Source organism: Charadrius vociferus, unplaced genomic scaffold (genome assembly GCF_000708025.1).
Source record: "Charadrius vociferus isolate BGI_N301 unplaced genomic scaffold, ASM70802v2 scaffold147, whole genome shotgun sequence".
Taxonomy (NCBI): Eukaryota; Metazoa; Chordata; class Aves; order Charadriiformes; family Charadriidae; genus Charadrius; species Charadrius vociferus.
The window spans coordinates 8,325,451-8,336,806 of NW_009649570.1; the positions used below are offsets into that span (position 1 = coordinate 8,325,451).

Genomic DNA, 11,356 nt, shown 5'->3' on the forward strand with positions numbered 1-11,356 from the left:
CCATAGCCTAATATCTTGGATACCTCCTGGCTGACTCTTCCCTCTTTCTTTTAAGCATGTGTTTTGAACTTCAAACTGTGACCTGGTCTTGTAGGGAAGACAAGATTATTTTTTTTTACATTTTGTCATATTTAACAGCAACAAGGGTTTCTGAGGATTAGACATACAGGAAAGGAAATCAAGGGTTAAATCTAAGGCAGCAGTTGTTGGGAAAGGTCAGAAGTTCTGGTTCTCCGAACAGCTGAGCAAAACCACAAGTGTTAAGAGGAGACCAGCTCTGAGGTCTGATGCCACCTTTCTGTCTTACCCACTGACAACCCTCAACACAAGGTGTATCTCATTTTCAGCTGTCATGGAGAGCAATCCTTTTTTACCACCCACCCCCCCTTTTATGATTGTTTGTGTTTTTTTTCTTTTAGTATATTATATCAAATTTAGCCAGTACTTGCTATGGCGTAGGTTTCCATGATCAGTAATGACAAACATGATGAGAAAATGAGCGGCTGTCCTTCCATGTCCAAGAGCAAGTGACTGCCTAGCAGCACACGAGGCTACTGGTGGGTCAGCCGGTGGGTATCACGGCTGCCAGGACCGATATGCAGTGTAGTCTCGTGTTGGCGCATAGGATGGGTAACCTTTGTTCTTCTGGCATGGCGGGTGCCGGGGAGTCATGTTCATGTAGTCACTCCGATGGTATGTGTTCTTTTTGGATTTTTGCTGCGGGAGAAGGGGGAAGAGAAGTGTGAAATCTTTTCTGCAATTAATCTGTCCCACCTGGGGCGATCATTCAAAAAAGGAGAAGAAGAAATGGAACAGGGATCCTTTGAGCAGAGGGGGTTTGACTGTTAATAAGACCTGAGACAAGTTAATAATGGATTTAATTAATTTTCTTTCTTTGAAATAACAAATTGTCTCACCCAACTCTCATATTAACTGCTGACAGTTCTGGCCCTAGGTCCTGGTTCAGGGAAGCAGTCATATTTATAAGGCAGCCTCAGGTTTAAATACATTTACAAAAGAATTAGAACATATGTTCTCATAAAATAATCCATGGAATTTGCCCAACCTGAATGTAAGTCTCCATCTTATCTGCTGAAAGATTTACAGTGTTAGTTCTCCAGGTGAAGGAATGCTGCAAACCAAGGATACAAACTGATGCCTCTCACCATCAATTCTCAGCTGTGGAATGACTCAGCAGAAGCAATATAGCCTGAGCAGCGAACGCTGTCCTCATTAGGAGGAAAAAAGAAATTAGCTTAACTCAAACAGAATAAGAGCAAGAAAAATCAGCCTAGGCTATGTGTATCATGGTTTGCCTACCATTTACAGCAGTAACACACAATATATATGTTGTTCTGAGCCTTCCATCAAGGAGCAGGAGTCAGAACTGATGTTAATTTTTTTCTGTCTCACTATCCAGGCTTCAAAAATCTCATTTCCACTGTTGAATTCCTGCCTTATAATGCCCCTGTGAGACAAGGGAGGCATTGTCTCTTTCAGAAATAAGAGTAGCAGAAGACAGGTGAAATAATTTGCCTATAATCACAGAGGAAGTTTGTGGCTACAGCAGCATTTGAACCTCTGACTGCTGCAGGCTGTGCACAAGGTTGGTGTTTTTTGTATAGCTTAAGGCTTTATTGATCAGGGGCTAGGTAAAGTGCTTCCATGCTTTTCCTTAATACCAATCATACCTTCTTTTATAATCTCCTTTATGCTGAAATTTCCTTCCTATCTACGCAAATATTTGCATATGCTGCAATATACCTGTGATGCTGTGGAATTGGAGGAGGTTTGCATTAGAAAAATCTGATGGCTGAATTATGCTGTACATGCAGAGTGGGGCAGTTATTATGAAACATTTTAAGCTTTTTTAATATTAATGTTACATATATGCAAGGTGTTGAACGTAAGTTACATACTGCTTAAGCCATGCAATGCAGCTGGTGCATGTAAATGATTAGATACAAAAGGTTTACCTGTATGTGTTTATCTCCATAATACCTGAGAGGTAATTTTGCACAGGAGAAATACATTTTGCTAGCATGAGTGAATGCTGGACTTCTACAGGATCAAAGACTGCTACTTTTGGAGAGGAAACCAGTTTTCCTCCAGGGAAGGCAGAACTGTATGAAAGTAGACAAATCTTTAGCTGCTTTCAGGAACTCAAGTGAAACAAGCTTGCTACGGTTGTCAAGTATCATATTTTAGGACCTTTTTTTACAATTCAGAATGTCTTCTAGGCAGCTGTATTTACATTCAGTAACACTCTAAATACATCCACACTCAGAGTGCATATTATCAGGAAAATACTACCAGCAGTGATAACAGCAGGTAAAAACTGATGCAGCAAACAGCACACATCGCAATGCAGCCTTGTCACTCTTGCTAGGAGCAGACATGTTAGTAGCTAAGTGTGTAGCCATTAGGTACCAAAGAATATAGCAAAGAGTAAATGGTTCAGATTGTAAATGATGGATTTGAAGCTGCAGCATCTCATCAGGGCACAGCACTGTAACACTACCAGCTGTTTGCTGTAATCCTCTCAGCTCTCCTAGGAGTCGGCCTCTACAATAAGGCATAAAGAAGGACCACTTAACCTGCCTTTATGTTTTCCTGTGGCAATGCCCCATTTGATTGTTTTCCATTAGAAATAGCCATATATTGAGCAAGTGTATTTTTGTGAAACACTTAACAGGTCTGAAGCTTCAGCTAGCAGTGAGAGTGGCTTTCTGTATACATGCAACGTTTAACCTGTCAGGAACTCTGGGCCCTTTATAAAGGATACCTTGTAATGTGTTGAAAATTGCTATTTAACAGCAAAGACAGAGGGGAAAGGCAGAGTGCAGGGAACAGAGCTCTCTATGGTCTTTGTTCAAGTCTTTCCCACATGGAGTAAGTACTGTAAATCAGCTCTGGGAGACCACGATCCTAAGACTTGTCTAGTAACATGTCCTTCTGCTGCCTCTGCATCATGGCTCACTCTCTCTTCACTCCAGCAGGTGGAATTGGATGTGACCTGGGCCAGCCAACTCTCCAGAGAGATGAGAAAGCAAAAATAATGAGCCATAAGACTGTCTCAGCTTTCTTAGGTTTAATGTATGGAGGCAGGCGAGGGACTACTGAGATCCCGGTGCTCCTTTTCCCTTGCAGTCAAGCTGCCAGAAATAGTCGATACTCAAGGGAATTGCTGGATAGGCACAAGACATTAGTGCAGATGTTCTAGGGCCAACTGAAGGTTCCCTAAAGATTGTTTTACTGTAGGTGAGCTCCTTCTGTCAGTATGGTCTCAAAGGGTTTTGCCAGGAACGCTTGTGCTAGATTTCCCTGACAGGGATGATTGGCAGAGCTAGAGCCAGTGTTGCTGGTGTGCAGGGCACTGCCAACACTATGGCCTTACTGTTAGCTTTAGGACTGTACTGCAGAGGCCTGGCTGCCCCCCTGGAGAGCATCTGGTGTTTCAACTCTTTAGAGGCATAATGTGGGTGTGCATGTATTGCTGGGGCGAAGAAGCACGGTGATCCCGACGTGAGGGGTATCAGTCAGTTTGTGGTAAACACAGTGAGTATAGCCTGAGAAATGAACCAGGGACAAAGAACATAGAGAGAAAAGGAAAACAGTAGTTTCTTACCCAGTAGTTAATAAAAACTGCAGTTATTAGCATACTGTAGACTGTAAGAACTCCAGTCACTGCCACCATAATCCACAAAGGAATTGCAGACTGAGGTTCTTGTGTTTGGATGGGTGTCTCTTTAAGGAAAGGAACAAAGAAAACTTTAAGTACATAAAAGCAAAAACCTCAATCTCTGCTTATTTACTCCTTGTTCCAATGTGCCATTTGTATTGATCATCATTTTAAGATGTCTTCTTCAGGACATCAGGACAACCTTTTTTTTTTAAAAGGAAACAAACTGACTCAAGTCATCATGTAGGGAGTACATGTGTATAGGGAGGATACTGGCCTACAGAGATTTCCCAGCTTACCTTTCACGTGAATGACGGTCCCATTGCTCTTCTCATTGCAGACATATGGGGGTGGATACATGGCCTCGATTTTGCAGAAGTAGATGTCAGTTTGGCTGGCACTCATATTCCAAAGACTGAAGATTACTTTGTCTTTATCATGAATCCCCTGGCAGTTGAATTCTTTATTTGAATTACTGCTAGTTTTGGTTGTATTCCATGAAATAAAGCAAACTTCAACTGCACTGTTTGTTCCTTTGTGCAGCGAAGCTCGAAATTCCTTCCCTGTTCCATTGTATGTGTAGTTGCAGACTAGAGTTGCAGTTTTGTTAGCTACAGTGAGCAAAGGATGCTGAGCCACTAAAATCTTGTTTTCTGGAAGGGAAGGGAGGGGACAAAGTGAGAAAAACACTCGTTTGTAAAATACGGAATGAGACTTCAGAACCACACATCCTCCCGTGCAGCTCTTCTCCATATCTCCTCTCCCTTGCTGATGCTCCCTACTAGGGAGTATGTAACCACCACGCTGCAGAAGCAGTTTCTCACAGGAGCTCTTGGTGCAGCAATCCCCCTCTATATAAATAATTATACAGTCGCTAGGGGAGACTGTGAGGTCAAGAGCATTTTTCTTCAGAGTCACTACAGTACGCTAGTACAGAAAGTGGCCCATGTGATTAAGATTTAACGTCAGGGTTCAGAAGGATACTCTGCATGTGTGTGTGCATGTGTATATATAAGGCCTCCTTAGTCTGTCTTTTCCATAGCAAGCAGATTCCCAGGGGACATTATGGAGTGAAAATACTGTGAATTAAATGCTTAGTTTAGCATCAGATAAGAGAATATTATTTATGCACTTGCTTTTTAATTCAAGGACAAGACTTGAAGAGGTTGCAAGTCGAGTTTGCTGAACCATTTCAAGAGTTTGGACCTTGGACCATGAGACTAAAAGCATGAACTGCTATCACTTTAATGTAAGATAGTAATTTCTGTAGCTAGCAGCTGTAGTAGATTCTTAATCTCTCAGAGGGCTCAGGAGCTGACTAATTTGACACTGCATTGGCACTTAGCACTTGAATGGCTTGCGAAAAAAACACATCACACGAAAGTATAATTCAATTTGGATTGACCAGACTGATACATAAACAGGAAATGTTTTCTGACATGGAGACCTCTGCGCTACCATCTGCCAAACAATGAAACACTGCAAGGATTGTGCAGAAAAGCGACTTCTTCCAAGCAAAATCATCCTTTACAAATCAGGCCCTACTTTTCAAAAGATGATTTGAAAGTAAGAGGAAGGGAGTTTTGGCTTTTAAGCTAGAAACTTACCAGAACTAAGGACAGCCCTTTTGTATATGTATATGACTGTGTAAGTCTTCATGCAAGTTCAACTCATATGAGGTCTTAATAGTCTTTTATAGATCCCTGAAAATTGCTGTGGTTGTGAGAATGACAGTTATATCTCTTGTCCTCAAAATCTGCTTCAAAACCTGTATTCTTTCTACTTAATCCATATGACAAGACTTAAAAAAGGCTAGTAAGGGAAATAGAGTGGGAAGGAGGCCAGATCCAGAATGCCCAGAAAAAAAAGTATTTCACCACATTTAACAATAATTAGGACCAAATGGCTACATTTAGTGTGTTCACATCTGCATAAGAAGATGGAATACCTCAACATCTTGAGTAGGGTACTCCTTTGGGATGAACGTGGTCCAGGGGGTAAAGTAAACACAAAGAGATGCATGAGATGGCCAGGACTAGTGGCAGGGTGTGGGCAGTAAAAACAACCCATGGCTAGCAGGTTCCTCAGTTACCAGCCTAACCCATGAAACTGCTGAATTTGTTCATTTCCTCACTGAAAGTCTTGTTTACCAGCCCTGTCTTCTCATGAGGGCAGGAAGGTATGAGACAGGGAATGCTCTACTTTAGCAATGAAAGACTGTTGTCCATCCTCCTTGTGTCTCTTTGTTCAAGACAGTCATCGTGGAGGGTGGAGCAGAGCTTGTCACAGCTCTGAAACCCCATGTTTTCAGGAAACCCAAGCCCTCTGAAACTTTTTGTTTTGATGAAGGGTGAGCATTTCCAGGCTTTCCAGCAGAATGAGACACGGATCTTGGAATCCTGATACTGAGTGGCAGATTAATAACAGGCAAGAGAGGTTTCTACTAGAAGTGCTGCCTGTGGTGGATTTTCATCAAAATGAAGACATTTCAGCAAAACACTTCAGTTTCATCGAATCAGCATTTTCCGACAAAAGCTCTCGCATAGGCTTATAAGGCATTCTAGTAAGGGGTGAGGTTTGGATTCCACCCCTTTAGACAAGGTGTTTGATCATCTTTTTGTTGACCAGAAAATTGCTCTTTGGCCTAAATGGCAATATGCAAGTCTGCGTTAGAGTTGTTCTACCTTTACCACAGCAGAATTCTACACATCTCACTTGAGACAGAGTTATTCTTCTGATTTGCACTGTAGCAGCACCCACCACTACAACCCTGATTGTCAAAGGGACTGACTACAACTTCAAAAGAAACTTTTTCTGTCTCAGAGTTTACAACCAAAATAGGCATCCCGGAACAGACACTTGCAGAAGCATTACACTTCAGAAAAATGCTTGCCTGGTTTTCACTGCAAGTACTTACAGGAAACTTACGGATGTTTATTGTTCAGCCTGATAGGATTTTTGCTGCAGCTAGAGGAAGGACAAAGAACACTGAAAATCTCATCACTGAGGGACCACCTTCAAATGTTATTTAGAATCATCTGCAGACCCCTATAACTTACTCCGACCTTTTGCTGTTGTCAGCTAGTCTGGATTCCTGATGTTTCATACATAGCTTCGTGCCTTGAGCTCCACTATTTAACTACAGCTTTGGACTATTTATGTCCCTGCCATGACATTGTGCTAATTGGTAACCAGTCTCTTTAGATACACCCACCTAAAAAAATAAGTTCCTTTAACTTATTTCCACCTCTTGGATTTATGGCGCGGTCTGTTTGCCGTGGCATGCAGACTGGGTGTTGATAACCCAGCCCCATGCTGCTGATGTTAGGATACAGCGTGGCTGAGCAGTGAGAAAAAGTTTATTTGTGGATCATTAAATGAAGACTGCTCCTACATGATTTAAGCTAAGCCCCCAAGTCCATTTTCACAAAGTGGGTCTACTAGTTCAAATCTAAATTGATTGAGGGAGATCTTTTGTTTTTCATTTGTAGCAACTAATTAGCACCATGTGAATTTCTTGGGCTGCAATGCCTGCAGGGGCAAGGCAGGTTTACCCCACAGGCGTGTTAGACAGGCCCTGCTGTCATCTTCCTCCTCCGGGCTTGGATTTTCTTTGAATTGAAGAAAGTAAACCATGCCAAAATGTGTATTAGTTTCATGGGGAAAACAGAGGAAGGCCAAACATCCCTTACTTCACTTGTGATCTGAATAGGATTTGATTATATTCTTAGTAGGATCTGGACCATTCTGAGCAAACACGGGCTGGGGCTGCTTTTGCCTTCACAGGCAGTTTTTCTCGTAAGTGTCGCTTTGGGTTTGTTAAAATGGTGAAACTCTGAAACATTTAGTATGCGTTTCCATTAGTGTATGCTTTCCCCTAAATAGGGTTATGATTGCCATTTCCAGAGCTGTGTTCAGTCATGCTGCGTAGTAATAAATATCTGTATCTTGGCCTTACCCAGCCAAGAAAATGGCAGTTATGAAAAATCATTGTCTACAGTTTCAAAAAGCTGTGAAGTCTACAAATGTAAAATCATTTAAGTCACTGTGCACAGGCTGCAAGCTCTCTCAGGATCTTAGGATTTATATGCAATGGTGTGGAAGATCTCTAAACATTTGTTAAGCTTTTTTTGTACCGTATTTGTCATGCTAGAAATTTGTTATAATCACATGTGAGGTTTTTTTGCATCATGAAAAAGAATGCCATCCAGAGATAATATCCATAAAATACTGACTCTTGTCATGAACCCCTGATGCAAGAAAAACTTCATTGAAGTTTTGTTTTCTTTCTTTCTTATTTGCCAAGAAAGTGAAATAGAGACGACAAAGTATGGAAAATAACTATTTTGAGGGTTTTTTTCCAGAACTTTCCATGAATCACCATCGGCTATTGGAAAAAATATTCTGCTAAAAATATTTTGTACTCTCCTTCCTTTCTTTTCTGTGCCAGTTGACTTCAAGGAGCTATTTGCCAGAGCAAGGAATCTGGGATAAATTGGGATTTCTATAAGCACAGTGAGGAAATGGCCCACTTAAGTCCCTGGGGGGATAGGGGAAAACCTGAGAGGAGTTTATTTAATCCAGAAACAGAAAGACACACAGCTATGTTATAAACGAAGCTCTTCCATTTGTGCTGCTGTTGGTCTTTTGTTCAATTACCTGTACTCTGATTTTGCAGGTACAAGAGTCCTTCTCTTTTGCTTTGGTTTTAGATCAGCCAGCTGTGTGTATAATGTGCAGCTGGAGGGATCTGCCCCTTCTAGCCGTTATAGACTTGCTTTCTGCTAAACTTTCCTACTTTGGTGCGAGTACCGCAGGAAACACAGTACTACATAAAGCCCAGGTGACACTCTTGCTTTAATCAAACCCAGTGTGAGCACAGGGGTTTTTCTGGTCAGTTTGTGATTATTATTATTTTTTTTTTTAAACAAGAATTTGTTGATGTCATCCTAAGCTCTGCTAACCTTGCCTCATACATCTTTTGCATTCTGGTAACCTTAGTTGGTTAGAGGTTGATTTTAACACCCAGACATCATAAGCCAGGAGGTTATATGGGTAGTAAAAAGATGAGATAATTTGTGGTACACTGCAGTGGGAACCCACTTATATTACTTATTTCACAAAATACATGGGACAGGCAACTTGATCTAGCTGCCTCTCTAACAGACCATAGCGAGGTAATTATTTAGCCAACAAAAAGGCAGGGAGGACAAACTTTGTAAATTTTAGTGTTTCTGCAAAAGGGAGATGAACAAACTGATCTTTTAAGTGCCTTTGCATGATTCAAACTCAACCTGCAGCACTCACTGATACAGTCTAACAACAGCAGAATGGGACAAATTCTGTTGTCTTCCCCAAAACAAAATACCTAAGGCTTATAATACACTTTGTGGCTGGAGGAAGTCCTGCAGGGTTTTGACCTGCCTTAGTGTTTTCCATGTATAAGGACCAATCATCTCCATCAAAATGAAGAGACGAGGTGGAGAAAGGACAAGGGGAAAAGACGAGAGCCCTGAGAAGCAAGTGACCTCATGTGCTTCTCTTCAAGCAGTTGAACAGTCTCAGCGAAGCTATTGGAGAAACTCAAGCTCTTCATGCAAAACAAGTGTTTAAACGTCTATAGAGTCATGGCATAACCCGTGTCTGATAACCACACACTATATTTTATTTTGTTGCAATTCAAAAGGGTTTCTTAAAGGCTGTTCACACCTCATGGAAATGTTTTTAAAACTGTTAACCCACTGCTGATACTTATCCCCTCCTGGAATCAGTGTCTTCTCTGACAACCCAGGGGCCCACTGTGGAAATAATTATGATATTGCAAACACAGAATTATAGACATGGGAAAAGGACAAGGAAGAAAAAGCCTATGATCTCTTAAAGAAATGTAGATCACAGTGTCATGCCAATTACAATGCCTTCACTAAGGAAAATAATTAAAGAAAAATAATGCAGAAATTAGATTAGGAAAATTAGATTCAATTGTATCTATCATATTAGAAAAAGCAACTCTTTAAAGATGTTCCATACATGAAAAGTTTTGTACTGGAAAACAGATTTTTGTTCCTATCTGTAAAATACAAAACACCGATATTTGGAGAAGAGCCAATAATAACAGTTCACAGGCCAGCAGTTTGAAAAATTATCTGTCTCAAGATTATCCTAGAAAAAGCCATCATCCCTTGGCTTGCTTTGCATTTTGATGTACTTCTTGGAAAGACATGTTAGCTCTGAACATGCAAACACTGCGTCAGCAAGTCAACACCAAGACAAAATACCCTCGGCCACAACAACTGAAGATTCAGAAAGATTCACTAAGACTCAGGATTTCAAAATCACAAATAGACATTTTTTCATTGTTGAAGATCCTTTCAGAAAGAAGCTAGATATCTAGTAAGTATCAATAAACTACTAAACAATGCAAAAATCAGAAACCCGGCAATTCCCATCCTCCTCTCTTTGAGCTCAGTAAGCAACTCTGCTTTTGGTCCTTTTATTTGCTGTTTCTGTGAGGATGTGGGTGGGCTCAGGTCCGCAGCCCATCACACTGAACCAGGCCATGGTGGGACCTGGAGCTTTGCACAGGAGACTTGAGGGTGGTGGAGATGCTGCCCTAAGAGAGGCACTGGCACCAGGTCTGCTCAGTCCCCCTGCCCCCAAGAGAAGGCACTTGTGAGCAAAATTTGTAAAGCCTAGGGGGGGGGAAAGATGAAATAAACCCCCCTCTACCTATGCATGCAATTTCCAAATGCACCTAAAGAGAATTCAAATTAAAAGAAAGCTCTTGGCACTTATCTTGGAGGGGTACCTGTGGCAGGAGAAAAATCAGCCTCTTACTTATATCAAGTTGATCCATGTGCCGTCTTAGCAGCATGCTCTGTCTCTCCCCTTTCATCCAAACACAGAGTAATTTGTGCAAAATTAATTCAAAGCTATGCTAGACCTTCTCCCTCCTGATGATCAAAGTGAGGAAAAGTAGTGGAAAGGATTGAAATGTGGGGGGGTTTTGTTACCTGTTACATCAGCAGTGGGGATGAAGCAGAGCACCACGAGGATCCCCAGGAGCATGGTGCTAATGGTGGGCCCGACGCCTTGTCCCCACCCCCTGCAGGCACTGCCACCTCTCCCAGGGCTCTGCGCCACCAGCCTTCCTTCTCCGTGGGGCCAGGCTGCACCCTCAGTTGCTCACACAACTTCTCTCCTCCTCCCTCCACAGCACATGATGCACAGCCAAGTGAAACCACTGTAATGGCAATGCTTGAGCAGGAAGTTAAATTGTTTGATGACTTTAGCCTTAGGAAGTTGCCTCTGCAAAGCTCAGTAACACCTAAAAGGTAGTGGAAGCTCGCCTTTCAAAATAGGGACTCTTGTCTCTGTATTGCAAGATGTGTGTTTGTGTTTGTGGCTCTGGAATTTCTCCTATCAGGGAGAAATGGACTTCCCTAGAGGTGCAACACTGTTTCTTTACCAAGAGTAGATACAGAACTATGCTGTTCCCATCATCACAGTAGAAGCAAACAGCAGCTTCCAAGTTCCTGGTGGCCAAACCTGACCCCTCAGGAAGTTGTGTGCTCAGGAAGCTCTCTCTCTCCTCACTCCTAGGAGCAGAAACCTTCCTCTCTTGGCCTGCTGGCTTGCTTCTGCCTGCCTTCCTAGCCCCTGGGAATGCTGACA

The 11,356-nt window shown here is 42.0% G+C and overlaps 1 protein-coding gene across 1 annotated transcript; it reads right to left on the reverse strand.

Annotated features, from left to right (window-relative positions):
* Positions 1–462: 462 nt before the first annotated feature.
* Positions 463–10,810, reverse strand: CD28 (CD28 molecule). The gene is made up of 4 exons (XM_009890211.1): positions 10,696–10,810; positions 3,982–4,335; positions 3,629–3,747; positions 463–717 (listed from the first exon to the last, which is right to left on the reverse strand). The coding sequence occupies exons 1-4, from the start codon at positions 10,748–10,750 to the stop codon at positions 577–579; spliced, it is 669 nt and encodes a 222-aa protein (XP_009888513.1). The 5' UTR covers positions 10,751–10,810; the 3' UTR covers positions 463–576.
* Positions 10,811–11,356: the final 546 nt, after the last annotated feature.